Genomic DNA, 18,225 nt, shown 5'->3' with positions numbered 1-18,225 from the left:
TTGGCAGGGTATTGGCAGAGTATTGCTGGGTATTGCAGAGTATTGGCAGGGTATTGCAGAGTATTGGCAGGGTATTGCTGGGTCATGCAGAGTATTGGCAGGGTATTGCTAGGTATGGCATGGTATTGCTGGGTATGGCAGAGTATTGGCAGGGTATTGCTGGGTATTGCAGAGTATTGGCAGGGTATCGCAGAGTATTGGCAGGGTATTGCAGAGTATTGGCAGGGTATTGCTAGGTATGGCAGGGTATTGCTGGGTATGGCAGAGTATTGGCAGGGTATTGCTGGGTATTGCAGAGTATTGGCAGGGTATGGCAGTTTATAGCAGAGTATTGGCAGGGTATTAGCAGAGTATTGCTGGGTTTTGCAGAGTATTGGCAGGGTATTGCAGAGTATTGGCAGGGTATTGCTGGGTATTGCAGAGTATTGGCAGGGTATTGCTAGGTATGGCAGGGTATTGCTGGGTATTGCAGAGTATTGGCAGGGTATTGCAGAGTGTTGGCAGGGTATTGCAGAGTATTGGCAGAGTATTGGCAGGGTATTGCTGAGTATTGGCAGGGTATTGCTGGGTATTGCAGAGTATTGGCAGGGTATTGCAGAGTATTGGCAGGGTATCGCAGAGTATTGGCAGGGTATTGCAGAGTATTGGCAGGGTATCGCAGAGTATTGGCAGGGTATCGCAGAGTATTGGCAGGATATTGCAGAGTATTGGCAGGGTATTGCTAGGTATGGCAGGGTATTGCTGGGTATGGCAGAGTATTGGCAGGGTATTGCTGGGTATTGCAGAGTATTGGCAGGGTATGGAAGTTTATAGCAGAGTATTGGCAGGGTATTAGCAGAGTATTGCTGGGTATTGCAGAGTATTGGCAGGGTATTGCAGAGTATTGGCAGGGTATTGCTGGGTATTGCAGAGTATTGGCAGGGTATTGCTAGGTATGGCAGGGTATTGCTGGGTATGGCAGAGTATTGGCAGGGTATTGCTGGGTATTGCAGAGTATTGGCAGGGTATTGCAGAGTGTTGGCAGGGTATTGCAGAGTGTTGGCAGGGTATTGCAGAGTATTGGCAGGGTATTGCTGAGTATTGGCAGGGTATTGCTGGGTATTGCAGAGTATTGGCAGGGTATTGCAGAGTATTGGCAGGGTATTGCAGAGTATTGGCAGGGTATCGCAGAGTATTGGCAGGGTATTGCAGAGTATTGGCAGGGTATTGCTAGGTATGGCAGGGTATTGCTGGGTATGGCAGAGTATTGGCAGGGTATTGCTGGGTATTGGCAGGGTATGGCAGTTTATAGCAGAGTATTGGCAGGGTATTAGCAGAGTATTGCTGGGTATTGCAGGGTATTGCAGAGTATTGGCAGGGTATTGCTGGGTATTACAGAGTATTGGCAGGGTATTGGCAGGGTATTGCTGGGTATTGCAGAGTGTTGGCAGGGTATTGCAGAGTATTGGCAGAGTATTGGCAGGGTATTGCTGAGTATTGGCAGGGTATTGCAGAGTATTGGCAGGGTGTGGCAGTTTATAGCAGAGTATTGGAAGAGTATTGCTGGGTAATGCAGAGTATTGGCAGGGTATTGCAGAGTATTGGCAGGGTATTGCTGGGTATTGCAGAGTATTGACAGGGTATTGCTAGGTATGGCAGGGTATTGCTGGGTATGGCAGAGTATTGGTAGGGTATTGCTGGGTATCGCAGAGTATTGGCAGGGTATTGCAGAGTATTGGCAGGGTATTGCAGAGTATTGGCAGGGTATTGCTAGGTATGGCAGGGTATTGCTGGGTATGGCAGAGTATTGGCAGGGTATTGCAGAGTATTGGCAGGGTATTGCTGGGTATTGCAGAGTATTGGCAGGTTATTGCTAGGTATGGCAGGGTATTGCTGGGTATGGCAGAGTATTGGCAGGGTATTGCTGGGTATGGCAGAGTATTGGCAGGGTATTGCTGGGTATTGCAGAGTATTTGCAGGGTATCGCAGAGTATTGGCAGGGTATGGCAGAGTATTGGCAGGGTATTGCTAGGTATGGCAGAGTATTGGCAGGGTATGGCAGTTTATAGCAGGGTATTGCAGAGTATTGGCAGGGTATTGCAGAGTATTGGCAGGGTATGGCAGTTTATAGCAGGGTATTGGCTGGGTATTGCAGAGTATTGGCAGGGTATTGCTGGATATGGCAGTTTATGGCAGAGTATTGGCAGGGTATTGCAGAGTATTGCTAATACCCTCCCTGATCTCCCCCACCCTGTGATCACCCTTCAGGTGTGTCCTTTGTCACTACCTCCTAGGAATACACATAGATGTGATGTACACAGGGGGTTGTGAGGATCGGGACAGCCACTAGAGGGAGCAGTGAGCTGTGTGGATGCTGAAGAGGAAGATTCCAACATGGAAATTTGGGGGGGGGCAGAATCTCCGATTTTTTAGCCGCCATCTGCCTATCTTCTCCCGCTCTTCCCGAGTTTAAAAACGAAGGCGTTTACTGAGAGACGCATACAGAACACACAGCGTGCTGATCAGAGAGGTGACAGAAACAGACGGCAGAAAAGTTGCACTGTCCATTCGCATTCGCGATAGAAGGCAATTTTTTCGGGACTCCACTGCGCATGCGCACGAATAGGTAGTTTTGCCGGACTCTACTGCGCATGCGTCGCCCGGAAACCCGACGCATGCGCACTAGGAAGCCAGTTTCTTCAGGGCTCTACTACGCATGCGTCGCCCGAGAATCTGACGCATGCGTAGTAGGAGGAGACCATTTTGGGGAACTATCACATTGGCCAGGATTTGAATGGACATTTCCGGGAAAGTCTCCATAATGACTTCGCCCAGGTACAGAGGAGGAGGGGTCTATGTCTCTATATTATAGTGTGGTAAGGAGAAGATGAGAAGGCGCTCAGTCACCACAAATACGTCATTTATAATCCACATTCAGCAGGCCTTTGCTAGTGCCTCTGGGTAGATGTGCTGCAGTATGTTCCCAGCACTATAAGGGGCGGTGTGGAGATTTCTGCCATAGAAAATCAGTGACTGGCAGAGAGTCCTCTATACCCCAATCCTACACCAACCCTAAGGGATCACGGGGAAATTCGGTTTGTCCCGGGAAATTCAAATTTCCCATTTTTCACCACCGGCCGCTAGAGGTCCGCGGTGGCCGCCATTTTTAAGACCAGAAGTTGGTCTTCAATAGAGAAAGCCGCCCACCCCCACTGCCAGTGTGTGTGTGTGTGTGTGGAGTGCAGTGGGCGGCGCCACAGTTCAAAGTCTCCGCGCAGCAACGACGGCATGTCGGGGGCCAGTCTGTGGATGTCGGGGGCCAGTGGTATTTTGGGGGCCAGTCTGTGGATGTGAGGGGCAGTCTGGAGATGTGGGGGCCAGTGTATGTTGGGGGCCAGTCTGTGGATGTGGGGGAAGTCTGGAGATGAGGGGGCCAGTCTGGGGATGTGGGGGAAGTCTGGAGATGAGGGGGCCAGTCTGGGGATGTGGGGGAAGTCTGGAGATGAGGGGGCCAGTCTGGGGATGTGGGGGAAGTCTGGAGATGAGGGGGCCAGTCTGGGGATGTGGGGGAAGTCTGGAGATGAGGGGGCTAGTCTGTGGATGTGGGGGAAGTCTGGAGATGAGGGGGCCAGTCTGGGGATGTGGGGGAAGTCTGGAGATGAGGGGGCCAGTCTGGGGATGTGGGGGAAGTCTGGAGATGAGGGGGCCAGTCTGGGGATGTGGGGGAAGTCTGGAGATGAGGGGGCCAGTCTGGGGATGTGGGGGAAGTCTGGAGATGAGGGGGCCAGTCTGGGGATGTGGGGGAAGTCTGGAGATGAGGGGGCTAGTCTGTGGATGTGGGGGAAGTCTGGAGATGAGGGGGCTAGTCTGTGGATGTGGGGGAAGTCTGGAGATGAGGGGGCCAGTCTGGGGATGTAGGGGAAGTCTGGAGATGAGGGGGCCAGTCTGGGGATGTGGGGGAAGTCTGGAGATGAGGGGGCCAGTCTGGGGATGTGGGGGAAGTCTGGAGATGAGGGGGCCAGTCTGGGGATGTTAGGGGCCAGTGGTATGTTGGGGGCCAGTCTGTGGATGTGGGGGCCAGTCTGTGGATGTGGGGGCCAGACTGTGGATGTGGGGGCCAGTCTGTGGATGTGGGAGGCAGTCTGTGCAGGATGTGGGGGCCAGTCTGTGCAGGATGTGGGGGCCAGTCTGTGCAGGATGTGGGGGCCAGTCTGTGCAGTATGTGGGGGCCAGTCTGGAGATGTGGGGGCCAGTCTGTGAAGTATGTGGGGGCCAGTCTGGAGATGTGGGGGCCAGTCTGTGGATGTGGGGGGGTCTGTGGATGTGGGGGGGCGGTCTGTGGATGTGGGGGGGGGCGGTCTGTGGATGTCAGAGGGGCACCAGATGTAAGGAGGGGCTCCGCTGATGGACACAGATGTGAGGAAGGTACCTCTGATGGGGCACCTGATGTAAGGACAGACTCCGCTTGGGACACCTGATGGACGGCAACGTGGCTAGTGACGCGCTCATGGCTCCCACTGATTCGGCATTATGGTGAGTTGAATGATTTCATTTTATATTACAATGTAATAATAGAAATAATGCGCTTCAATCATCCTGACACCATAACAATCATGGCGCCGGGATGATTGAAGCGCCAACACCAGGTATTTGGAGTATCTTTATCTGCTGATTGTCAAACTCTGGAAAACACATATTGCTATTGTGGTGTAGGACCGGGGGGCTGCCCCCCCTTTACCTCTCCATCCCGCATTCATCTCAGACTCTAACCACGCCCCATGTAAGCCACGCCCACTATTTTGCGTAAACCACGCCCATATTTTGCAGCGAAGCCGAATTTTTACCTTTTTCTATGCCACACCTATAACCGCATGCCCCGCCCCCTAATTATAACACTACTTATAACACTACTCCGGAACCAATTTTCTGGGGAACCCTTGCCAGGACTGAACCAATCCCACTTGAGGCAGGAATTACACATACACAGACATACATACAGACACATGCACACACATACATGCAGACACATGCACACACATACATGCAGACATACATACAGACACATGCACACACATACATGCAGACACATGCACACACATACATGCAGACATACATGCAGACATACATACAGACACATGCACACATATACATGCAGACATACATACAGACACATGCACACACATACATGCAGACATACATACAGACACATGCACACACATACATGCAGACACATGCACACATATACATGCAGACATACATACAGACACATGCACACACATACATTCAGACATACTTACAGACACATGAACACACATACATACAGACATACTTACAGACACATGCACACACACACATGCACACACATACATACAGACATACATACAGACATACATGCAGACACATGCACACACATACATACAGACATACTTACAGACACATGCACACACATACATGCAGACACATGCATACACATACATACATGCACACACAGACACATGCATACAGACACATGTGCGCACACACATGCATACAGACACATGCATACACGTACATACAGACATGCATGCACAGACAGACATACATGCACACACATACATTCAGGCATACATACGTACACACACATACATACATGCACACACATACATACAGACATACATGCACACACATACATACAGACATACATGCACACACATACATACAGACATACATACAGACATACAGACATACATGCGCACACACATACAGAGATACATACATGCACACACATACAGACATACATGCACACACATACAGACATACATGCACACACATACAGACATACAGACATACATATATACAGACATACATATATACAGACATACATATATACAGACATACATAGAGACATACACGCACATACATACAGACATAAATGCATACAGACATACCTACATACAGACAGACATGCACACACACACACATACATACATACATAGAGACATACATGCACACACACATACATACAGACATACATACACACACATGAATAAAGCCCTTTTAAAACGAATGTAGCTTGTAGCACAGTACTCTTCCTTCTGGCTTCCTCATTCAGCCGGTACTGCACTGTAGGGGGAAGCAGAGAGCACAGCGCACTCCTCTTAACTGCACTTTCACTTTTAAAGCGGTCGGCGCTCCTCTCAGTGCCGGGATCTCTCATCTGACAGCCTAGAAACTGACTCACTCTATTCTAATGTAGGGATTGTTGTGACGGGTTGCCATGGAGATCACAAAATCTTGTGTTTACCACTCTGTGGGGCTTTTTCCCCCTTTATCATCCTAATAAATTATTATTATTATGATTATACAGGTTTTATATAGCGCCAACAGTTTGCACAGCACTTCACAACATGAAATTAAAGGCCTGGTTGCCATGGAGAGTGAAAACCTGTGTGTTTACACCTCTGTTGTGTTTTTTTTTTTTTTGTTGCCATAGCAACTGTCTCCCTCTAAGATCCTAATACAGTGATGGCGAACCTTGGCCCCCCAGATGATTTGGAACTACATTTCCCAAGATGCTCAACTACACTGCAGAATGCATGAGCATCATGGGAAATGTAGTTCCAAAACATCTGGGGTGCCAAGGTTCAGCATCACTGCCCTAATGAAAGGAATGTTATGCCTAGTTGCCATGGAGAGCAAAAACGTGGGTTTACTTCTCTGTTGTACTTTTTTTTTTTTTTTTTAAGTTGCCATAGCAATGGATTCCCGCTATTATATTAATAAATGAAAGGCCGGTTTGCCATGGAGAGGGAGTGCCCTTGTGTTTACCCCTCTGTAGTGCCTTTTTTCAGTTGCCATAGTGACTTGACTACCTCTATTATCCTAAGAAATGAAAGGCTTGGTTGTCATGGAGACTGAAAACTTGTGTTTACCCCTCTGTGGTGCTTTTTTTTTTTTTTAATTACCATAACAGCAAACTCCCGCTTTTCTAATAAATGAAAGCAATATTGTCATTGGTTGCCATGGAGATCAAAAACGTGTGTTTACTCCTCTGTTGTGCTTTTTCTTTTAACTTCCATAGCAACTGACTCTCTCCATTATCTTAAAGCGGAGTTCCGCGAATTTTTTTTTTTCTTATTTTTTTTAAAGTCAGCAGTTACAAATACTACAGCTGCTGACTTTTAAGATATGGACACCTACCTGTCCAGGGCACATGCGATGTCGGCAGCTGAAGCCGATCTGTCTCTCGGGTGGAGGCACCGCCATCTTTGGTAAGGGAATCAGGAAGTGAAGCCTTGTGGCTTTACAGTCTGGTTTACTACTGCGCATTCGCAAGTCGTACTGCGCGATCCCACTGGTCCCTGCTGCAGAAGACAGCACCGGGGGGGCGGGGGGCTGTAGAGGCGCTGGACATTGCATAGATATCCACGGATACTGCGGCGATCTATGCCCGGAAGTGGAAGCAAATACCTGGATTATACAGGTATCTGCTCCCCCATGAAAGGTGCCAAATGTGACACCGGAGGAGGGGGAGGATTCCAAAAAAGCATAAGTTCCTTTTTTGGGTGGAACTCCGCTTTAATAAATGAAAGGCCTGGTTGCCCTAGAGAGCAAAAACCTGTGTGTGTTACTCCTCTGTTGTGCTTTTTCTTTGTTTCCATAGCAACTGACTTCCGCTATTATCTTAATAAATTAAAGGCTGGGTTGCCATGGAGAGGGAGTGCCCTTGTGTTTTCCCCTCTGTGGTGCCTTTTTTCAGTCGCCATAGTGACTGACTACCTCTATTATCCTAATAAATGATAGGCCTGGTTGCCATGGAGGATAAAAACTCTTGTGTTTACCCCTATGTGGTGTGTGTTTTTTTTTTTTTTTTTGCGCACACAGTTTTGCACGCATTCTTGCACTGCACATAGTGAAACTCCCTTTAGCGTGGAATTCCATTTCAATTTTTTATTATTAAGGTTTTGAATAGAGCATGAAAGCAAAGATCTTTGTCAGCTTTTTTTTTTTTTTTTTGCAATCTGTGTCCCCATTGTATAGATCTCCTTTCACTTCCTGTCCTGTGACACAAGAGGAAATGAGTGAAGTTGTCTAAAGAAAAGCCGTTTTACTGCAAAATGTAACGCCATCTCTTGTTTTTCATTTTCCTTTTTGTCCTGGAGGTCTTACAAGCGCATTTTTTTTGGGGGGGGGGGGGGGGAACAATATTTGAATTAAAAAATAAGACAACAGTAGAGTTAGCCCAATTTCTTTTTTTATATTGTGAAAGATAATGTTACGCCGAGTAAATTGATGCCCAACATGTCATGCTTCAAAATTGCGCCCGCTCGTGGAATGGCGACAACCTTTTACCCTTAAAAATCTCCATAGGTGACGATTAAAAAAATTCTACATGTTGCATCTTTTGAGTGACAGAGGAGGTCTAGAGCTAGAATTATTGCTCTCGCTCTACCGATCGCGGCGACACCTCACATGTGTGGTTTGAACACCGTTTTGATATGTGGGCGCTACTCACGTATGCATTCACTTCTGCACACGAGTTTGGCGGGACGGGGCACGTTTAAAAAAAAAAATAAAATTTTTTTCCTCATTTATTTTACCTTTTATTTTTTATTTTTACACTGTTTTAGAAAAAAAAAAATGGTGTCACTTTTATTTCTATTACAAGGTATGTAAATATCCCTTGTAATAGAAAAAAAAAAGCACGACAGGACCTTTTTAATATGAGATCTGGGGGTCAAAAAGACCCCAAATCTCATATTTACACTAAAATGCAAAATACCTCACATGTGTGGTTTGAACACCATTCTCATATGCAGGTGCTAGTCACGTATGCGTTCGCTTCTGCTCGCGAGCTCGGCGGGACGGGGCGTGTTTAACAATTTATTTTTTTTCTTATTTATTTTACCTTTTATTTTTACACTGTTTTAAAAAAAAAAAAAATGGTGTCACTTTTATTTCTATTAACATGTAAACATTACTTGTAATAGAAAAAAAAAGAATGACAGGACCTTTTTAAATATGAGATCTGAGGGTCAAAAAGACCTCACATCTCATATTTACACTACAATGCAAAAAAATCAATAAATAAAAAATAAAAAAATGGCATTTAAAAAAAAAAAAAAAAAAAATGGCCCTTTAAGAGCTATGGGCAGAAGTGACATTTTGACGTCGCTTCTGCCCTGCATTGCATTGTCCCCTCACTCTTCTCCATGCTTAAGGAAGGCACAGCTTCCGATTGCCTCCGCCGCTGCCGATGGCTCCGGTAAGTGGCAGAGGGCACCAGAGACTCTCCCGCTACCAATAAAAGTGATCTCACGGCGAATCCGCAGCAGAGACTACTTTTATCTTGAAGCGGACTGCCGGTTGAACATGAGGATACCGGGGTTGTGGCAGCTAGCTTCTGCCATAACAACGATATCCCCCAGTCAATGTCACACCGGCATGCGGCGGTCCGGAAGTGGTTAAAGAGACCCTGCCTCCAACTTAAAAACTTGTAGGTAAGGCTGGGTTCACACCATAGCGATGCAGTTCACACTGCCCTATGCGGACTGCTGGGAGTGTCAGTGAAATGTTAATGACACCCCCAGATCCGTCCGCATATCGCAGTGCGATCTGCCGACTCGCACAGGAATCGGATCGCATGGTGTGAACACCCATGCGATCCGATTCTGCTGCGGACCAAAAAAAGGGTCCCGTGCGAGTTTGCGGCGGGAGCGATGCGAATTCAGCCATACTATCTGTATGGCTGAACTCGCATCGCTACAGAGGTCGGATGTGATTTGCACTGCAGTGCGGTGCGAATCACATCCGGATCTCTCACCTGCAGCGGTGTGAACCGTACCTAAAACACAGAATTAAATATCTGCCTGTAGTGTTTTTTTTTTTTTTTCCATCCATTTTTTTTTTTTTCATGTGCTAGGAATTTTTACTGCCCCCCCCCTCGGGAGTGTCTTCTGCCTGTGCAGGCCCAGCTCCTCACATTACCTTTTTATATAGCAGCCAGTGAAGGGGCAGAGAGAAATACTATGGATGGGCAATTGGGTGACCCCTCTGCGGGGGGGGGGGGGGTTTCCGATATCACATCCGGGTGACAGCACCCAGCAGCAGTCTTGGGGCATCATTTGGATGTTTGCTTTTGCAGGTACATACCAATAATAAAATACAGTAGATGCACATCTAATCTAATCTAATCTGGATGGTCTGGTGACAGGGCCTCTTTAAATGGGATATTTTAACCCTTCCGAAGCTGCTTCTTCGTTAACAGTCATGTTTTCCTTCTGTAAAGCCTGAGAACATTATGCTGCTAGAGAAGGACGTGCCGCACCCCAGGATCAAGATCATTGACTTTGGCCTGGCCCAGAAATTTGAAGATGGGACGGTTTATAAGATCCTGTGTGGGACGCCGCAGTATATCGGTAAGGTGGATTTTTACTAAACCCATCATTTGAAAAGGATAGTAAAGCCAGCCATAGATGGATCGAATCTCATCAGGGACCGGCCACATTTTGATCCGTCTAAGGCAGGCTTTTTCAACCTTTTAACCTTAGAGGAACCCCACAAATTATTTTCATGTCTCGAGGAACCCTTACTAAAATCAGGGCTCAATAGGAACAATGTTCCCTACCTTGGTGGTCAATAGGAAGAATGTCCCCCTTAAAGTTGCCACCCTAAAAGGCAGCTAAAAAGATATTTGGTGTCACGCTGCTGGCTTTGCAAAGTGGTGCTGAACCTTGAACTCTGTAGGCATCATCAAATAGGTGGTTCATCAACCACAGCTCAAGGAACCCCTAGCAACCTCTGGAGGAACCTCAGGGTTCCACAGAACCCTGGTTGAGAATGGCTGGTCTAAGGGCAAGCTTGTCGTATTGAATTTGATCCATCAATTGACTTCAGTACAACCAGCCTGTTGGATATTTTTTATGTGATCCGGCCAGTGGCTATAGCCGCTAACAGTAATCATCGTGTTCTGCCTGCCAGGAAGGCTCTCTGCACCCCCTTCCTGTGGCAGATTGTAATTTGCACTGCAAGAGGCATTCTCTTGTCAACACTGACAGTTGATGGGGGAGTCCAGCAATTTTCTTTCCTTCCAAACGTGGTGCTGGGACCTTAGTTTCCGTGGGAGGAGCTGGGACCTTAGTTTCCGTGGGAGGAGCTCGGACCTCTGTTGAGGTGGGAGGAGCTGGGACCTCTGTTGAGGTGGGAGGAGCTGGGACCTCTGTTGAGGTGGGAGGAGCTGGGACCTCTGTTGAGGTGGGAGGAGCTGGGACCTCTGTTGAGGTGGGAGGAGCTGGGACCTCTGTTGAGGTGGGAGGAGCTGGGACCTCTGTTGAGGTTGGAGAAGTTGAGACTTCTGTGGAAGTGGGAGGAGCTGAGACCTCTGCCGAGGTCGGAGGAGCTGAGACCTCTGCCGAGGTCGGAGGAGCTGAGACCTCTGCCGAGGTCGGAGAAGCTGGGACCTCTGTTGAGGTGGGAGGAGCTGGGACCTCTGTTGAGGTTGGAGAAGTTGAGACTTCTGCCGGGGTCGGATGAGCTGAGACCTCTGCCGAGGTCGGAGGAGCTGAGACCCCCTGCCGAGGTCGGAGGAGCTGAGACCCCCTGCCGAGGTCGGAGGAGCTGAGACCCCCTGCCGAGGTCGGAGGAGCTGAGACCCCCTGCCGAGGTCGGAGGAGCTGAGACCCCCTGCCGAGGTCGGAGGAGCTGAGACCCCCTGCCGAGGTCGGAGGAGCTGAGACCCCCTGCCGAGGTCGGAGGAGCTGAGACCCCCTGCCGAGGTCGGAGGAGCTGAGACCCCCTGCCGAGGTCGGAGGAGCTGAGACTTCTGTCAAAGTGGGAATTGCTGTGACCTCTGTCAAAGTGGGAAGAGGTGAGACCTCTGTTGCGGTGGGAGGAATTTGGAACTCTGTTGAGGATGGAGAAGCTAAGACTTCTGTCGTGGTGGGAGGAGCTGAGACCTCTGCCGAGGTTGGGGGAGCTGAGACCTCTGCCGAGGTTGGGGGAGCTGAGACCTCTGCCGAGGTTGGGGGAGCTGAGACCTCTGCCGAGGTTGGGGGAGCTGAGACCTCTGCCGAGGTTGGGGGAGCTGAGACCTCTGCCGAGGTTGGGGGAGCTGAGACCTCTGCCGAAGTTGGGGGTGGTGAGACATTTGTTGGGGTGGGAGGAGTTGTGACCTCTTTCGAGTTGGGAGGAGCTGTTGAAGTGGGAGGAGCTGAAACTTCTGGCAAGGAGATCTCACGGTTGAAGGGTCAGATCTTAGAAGCTGCCGAGTAGCCTAATATACTCTGTCGAGTTGGGAGGAACTTGGACCTCTGTTGAGGTGGGACCACTGTTGAGTTGGGAGGAGCTGAGACCTTTGGCAAAGAGGTCTCACTGCTGAAGGGTCAGAGATCTTAGAAGCTGCTGGGTAACCTAACATATTCAGTGAAGTTGGGAGGAACTGGGATCTTTGTTGAGTTTGGAGGTGCTGAGACCTTGTCGAGGTGGCAGGAGCTGAAACCTCTGCCAAGAAAATCTCAATGCTGAAGGGTCAGATCTTGGGAAGCTGTTAGGTAACCCAACATATTCCTTTTAGGTACAATGACATATTAAAATGAATCGATGAAGATATAGGTACAGAAGCTGCAGTCGCTTACTTGATTTCTATAGATGCAGGCCCCAGAACTGGCATCCTGATATCTGGCTTTACTACTCAGGGACCTGTCTGGAGCAAGCATCAGAATTCATTGGCTGCATGTTTGTTCCAATCAGTGACTCATTAGTTAGTGAAAGTGAAGTAAAGATGATAGTGCCTTCAAGAGCAAGTTCACATGGACTCCAAGGGGGAGATTTACTAAAAACTGGAGAGTTCAAAATCTTGTGCAGCTGTGCATAATAGCCAATCAGCTTCCAGATTTTTTGTCAAAGCTTAATTGAACAACTTGAAATTAGAAGCCGACTGGCTACCATGCACAGATGCACCACATTCTGAGTGCTCTAGTTTTAGTTATCTCCCCCGTGCATATTTCTGGCCCCAGTTGCTGAGCTCTGAATATGCTAGCTGTCATGCTGACCCTCTGACTCCAATGCCCCGAGTCACTCTATGGCCATCAGGACATATAGAGTGTAAAAGTGAATTGCCCCAGTGAGGACAATAAAACCTGGCAGGAGGTCCTAACTCTTCCCTACTCCTTCCAAAATTCAAGAAAATTGGCTAGAGGTCCACTATGAAGAGGGAATGTTCTGTACTCTGGGGTAGTTATGCACCAACAATGGACTATCCCTATAACTGAATTCATAAGTAATGACAGAAGCAGACAACTGTATTTTCATGCAATTAAAATCTATTAATTGGGTGACTTTATTACACAGCACCAGAAGTTATAAACTACGAACCCCTGGGGCCACCTACAGACATGTGGTAAGTGTGTGAATTGAATTTTTCTAATGTTCCATCAGGAAGGACCTCTTCAATAAGACAAAGTGAATATCCAGTCAAGATGTATTTTTCTTTTCTTTTTTTTTTTTGCAGGAAGAGATCTAATTGGTTGATGCAAGCAACTGACCTTTTCTTTAACCTCTGCCCAGGTCTGGTGTCCCTTTAACTGGATCTGTACGCCCAGAGGTCAGGAAAGATTGGCCAATCATGTGACCAATGTGACAGTCACAGTGGTCACGTGAGCAGGAGATGGTTTCGCCAGCTTCCAATCTGTAGAACGTACCGAAAGCTGTTTTTGTCAGCTAGGTCACTGTGCTGGGAAGTCCTGAATAAACCCTTTGCACACTGCCATATACCCTTTCTAGCAAACTTTGCATGAAAACAGGGATTTTTGATTCACATACATTGCAATACATGTTTAAACTGACCAACTGCGTCAAAGTAATCCCTCTCTGGCCAGTCCCTACACTACTCTACCCTACTATGCTCTGCTCTACTGTACACTACTCTATTCTACTCTACTCTACGCTGCTCTTCTCTACTCTATTCTACACTACTCTACTCTGCGCTGCTCTACTCTATGCTGCTCTTCTCTACTCTACACTACTCTACTCTGCGCTGCTCTTCTCTACACTACTATGTTCTACTCTACTCTGCGCTGCTCTTCTCTACACTACTATGTTCTTCTCTACTCTGCGCTGCTCTTCTCTACACTACTATGTTCTACTCTACTCTGCGCTGCTCTTCTCTACACTACTATGTTCTACTCTACTCTGCGCTGCTCTTCTCTACTTTACTATGTTCTACTCTACTCTGCGCTGCTCTTCTCTACACTACTATGTTCTTCTCTACTCTGCGCTGCTCTTCTCTACACTACTATGTTCTACTCTACTCTGCTCTTCTCTACTCTACTGTACTCTGCTCTACTTTACTCATAGACTTTTTGCAAACTTTGCAATTAAAACAGAGATTTTTTTTTGTTCTCATACATTGCAATACATGTTTAAGCTGGCCAAGTGCATCAAAGTAATCCCTTTTTGGCGAGTCCCTACACTACTCTACCCTACTATGCACTGCTCTACTGTACACTTCTCTGCTCTTTGCTGCTCTTCTCTACTCTACTCTACTGCGTTCTTCTCTTCTCTACCCTACTCTGTTCTACTCTGCTCCTTGCTGCTCTTCTCTACTGTACTGTACTCTACTCTACTCATATACTCTTTGCAAACTTTGTGCACTGCCGAAAAATTTGTTTGTTTTCGTTTCATTTGTTATTGATTTTTTTTATTTATTTTTTTCATTTTTTGGATCATTTGTTCTGATCGAAATTCGTTATTTCGAATAAATTCCTAAAAATCCAAAATGTTAAAATCCGAAAATTCGAAATCTGAAAATAAGAACGAAAATCTGAAAATACAAAAATTCGAAAGAACGAAAATTCGAAAATCCAAAATATCTAACTGATAATAACTAACTATTAAATTATAGATATTGGAAATTTCTTTGAAACTTGGCTGTTAGTGAACGTAACGAATACAAATTTATCCGAAGTTAGGAATTATCCGAAATAACAAATTCTGCATCTAAATGAATGCAACGTAACAAAATAATAATAATAAATAATAATAATAAAAAAAGTATTATTATTATTATTTATTATTATTATTATTATTAATAATTTGTTACGTTACATTCCTTTGGATTCGGCTTTTGTTATTTTGGACAATTTGTAACCTCGGATAAATTCCGTTACGTTCACGAACAGCCAAATTTGAAAGGAAATTCTAATAACTATAATTTAATAGGCAGTAATAGTTATTTAATAGTTCGTTCTTATTTTTTGATTTTCGTTTTTATGTTGAATTTCCAAATTTTTTGTTCTTTCTGAATTTTCTGATTTTTTAATTTTCGGATTAAATTTTTTTTCAAATTTTCAGAAAGATTTGGTAAACAGGTTTTCACTAATTTAAATATTTCCAAGTTTCGTTGAAAAACAAAGTCAGAAAGAAACATATTGCACATGTCTCCTGGACACTTTTACCCCCAAGACAGTTGCATAATGTGCTAGTATGCATCCCTATGACATGCAGCACGTCATACAATAGGCAAGTTACTGCAACCCCCCCCCCAAGAAGATCAGTGCAGTCCTCCATTATTCTGTGCTGTTGGGAATGCTTAGCTGATCTGCTTTGCGCCCGGCTGGCAAAACTGAGAGCAAATGAGCAAAGTTCAGGGACCAATACCGACCAATCAAAAGTTGTTTTTTTTTTTAACTGATTTCCCTGAATCGATTTATTTTAGGGTTTGTAACAATTCTGCTTTTTGTTTTCTCCACAGCGAAAGGATGACAGCGGTGGAGTGTCTGATTCACCCATGGATAAAGGTAAGTGACAATCGGCAACAAGGGATCACTCGCATGGAGGATCCAAAATTCACCAAAAAACAGTAAATCACTGAATTCTTAAAAATATATAATTTTATTCAGATAAATTAAATCATATTAAATTTCCATGAAATATATCAAAACATGATAAATATTTGTACAAATATATATATGTGTGTGTGTGTGTATATGTATGTAGAAATAGGCAGTTGACATCCTAGTACTGGACGCGTTTCGTGAAACAATGTTCACTTCTTCAGGACATTGAAGCATTTTATAGGATATCCACCAACCATACAACATAAGTGAGAATCAAAACTCCTTCTCTGCCAAAAAACAATGGAGTGCAGTGGAGAAGCAACATGGGAGGCGCTCTGTCCGGGGAAAACCCAATTCCTGTAGAAAGGGCCATCAAACAGGGACCACACAGTGGGGATAATCAACCAAGATGTCCAATATATATATATATAGCAGGTAACTAGAAGTTGCCATTAACTCTTAAGACCAGGCCACAGACATCAGCAGTATGGACAACCATCACCAGTATGGACAACCATCACCACAGCCAGAAGAAGAGTGAGAAGATCTTCTAACGCTGACTGTCATTGGTCATCAGTGGCCTCCATATCCCTCTGTGGTGAACACAAGTTATTGGTGATTGGTTGATAGCACAGTTCTGCTCTTTGGTGGTCAAGACATGCAAACTGTTCAACCTTGTATGTAAAACAGTGGAGAACCAAAATGGGAGGCACTCTGTCTGGGAAAAAAATATTCCTGGAGAAAGGGCCACCAAACAGGGACCACACAGTGGGAATAAGCAGCCAAGATGTCCAACATATATAGTAGGTAACTAGAAGTTGTCATTAACTCCAGGGACCAGGCCACAGACATCAGCAGTATGGACAACCATCACCACAGCCAGAAGAAGAGTGAGAAGATCCTCCAACGCTGACCGTCATTGGCCATCAGTGGCCTCCATATCCCTCTGTGGTGAATACAAGTTATTGATGATTGGTTGATAGCACAGGTCTGCTCTTTGGTGGTCAAGGCATGAAAATTGTTGAACCTTGCGTTTTGTATGTAAAGCAGTGGAGAAGCAACATGGGAGGCGCTCTGTTCGGGGAAAAAGCAATTCCTGTAGAAGGGGCCACACTGGGAATAATCAGCCAAGATGTCCAACATATATAGTAGGTAACTAGAAGTTGTCATTAACTCCAGGGACCAGGCCACAGACATCAGCAGTATGGACAACCATCACCACAGCCAGAAGAGTGAGAAGATCCTCTAACGCTGACCGTCATTGGCCATCAGTGGCCTCCATATCCCTCTGTGGTGAATAAAAGTTATTGGTGATTGGTTGATATCACAGGTCTGCTTTTTGGTGGTCAAGGCATGCAAACTGTTGATCTGTTTGCATGTAAGCCATGTTAATAGTCATAGGGACTGCCTCTGATGACCTCTTCTTGTCCAGTTTGTATGCCGAATCTCTGGTTTCAATGCCTTTAAAATCACCAACTCAAAACGTGGACTAAAGTACTAAAGCTAGGGAGAGCCAGGCAGCAAGCATTTTCAGGAGGTGGTCAGCACTGGAAGCCCTTGTGTCTCAGTTTTCTTTTACAGGGAACCTAAACAAGCTCAGGGTACACAAGCTCAGTTTATTTCTAAGTTTTAAAAAGTATGTTTCTATTCCCGCAGCCTCTGAACAGAAAACAAGCCGTAAAACAGAAGTCGATCGTCGATCAACATGAAGAACTTCAAGAAATTTAATGCTCGCCGGAAATGGAAGGTGAGTCCTGAAGAAAGGATTTACATGGAATTATCCATCTATAGGATGCGAAGAAAAAAAAACACTGGTGGAAGACTTCACGGGTCTCATATGCAAAAGCTGCATCTCTGTTAGGCTTTGTTTACAGGTGCAGCTAGGGGGCAGGAAAAAAACAGGCGGTTGAGCTGCGGTTTTACCGCCGCCGGAAGCAGGGCATGCAGCTGCTGAGGGCTGGACACATGCCATGGCCACGAAGCAGACCTGAAGCAAAAGGAAATTAAAATAGCATGTCACATCGTGACCATAAACCTTAGACTCTGGGCGCCGGTCCAAGCTATGGTCCTAGAGAGAGCCCATCCCAGCTCTGTATGCACATGTAGGGAAGGAAAAGGATGAAGCACTGCCCTCCAAGAAATAAAGAAAAGTAAAATTAACCTCAGGCCGACTCCTCCCAGGCTTCGCCTACTGATGCGTTTCGTCTTGTTCACAGTGCTTATACATTTCTTTGAATGTGGTGCGTCATCCTTTTTCCTTCCCTACGTGAGCACGTCAAGTTGGCAGGTTTTGCCGCTGCTGAATGCTACCCTAAAACCACGTGAAACGCACACAAATGCACTCTGGTGGTTTGGCATTTTCAGGGTTAACCAGGTGGTTAAGAGGTGGCATATCCCCTCCTCGCCGCCTGTCAAGCATGCTTTGAAAATAAAT

At 46.2% G+C, this 18,225-nt stretch overlaps 1 protein-coding gene across 3 annotated transcripts in view; it reads left to right on the top strand.

Annotated features, from left to right (window-relative positions):
• Nucleotides 1–2,712: 2,712 nt before the first annotated feature.
• The window catches only part of LOC143958868 (death-associated protein kinase 2-like), a 29,622-nt gene continuing 14,109 nt past the window's right edge, over nt 2,713–18,225 (top strand). Inside the window, exons 1-6 of one of the 3 annotated variants that reach the window (XM_077467850.1) lie at nt 4,339–4,512; nt 10,247–10,376; nt 13,306–13,354; nt 13,466–13,521; nt 15,707–15,752; nt 17,448–17,538. In XM_077467850.1, coding sequence (XP_077323976.1) covers nt 4,510–4,512; nt 10,247–10,376; nt 13,306–13,354; nt 13,466–13,521; nt 15,707–15,717 — 249 coding nt within the window. In that variant the 5' untranslated portion in view covers nt 4,339–4,509 and the 3' untranslated portion in view covers nt 15,718–15,752; nt 17,448–17,538. Of the gene's footprint in view, nt 2,815–4,338; nt 4,513–10,246; nt 10,377–13,305; nt 13,355–13,465; nt 13,522–15,706; nt 15,753–17,447; nt 17,539–18,225 lie in introns of those variants that run through there. The other 2 variants (XM_077467849.1, XM_077467848.1) reach the window with 2 other exon arrangements.

The sequence above is a fragment of the Lithobates pipiens genome, unplaced genomic scaffold (genome assembly GCF_037356315.1).
Source record: "Lithobates pipiens isolate NorthernLeopardFrog02 unplaced genomic scaffold, aLitPip1_a1.2 Scaffold_62, whole genome shotgun sequence".
Lineage (NCBI taxonomy): Eukaryota > Metazoa > Chordata > Amphibia > Anura > Ranidae > Lithobates > Lithobates pipiens.
The sequence above is the reverse complement of the archived record's forward strand: the minus strand, read 5'-3'. Positions and strand labels throughout refer to the sequence as shown.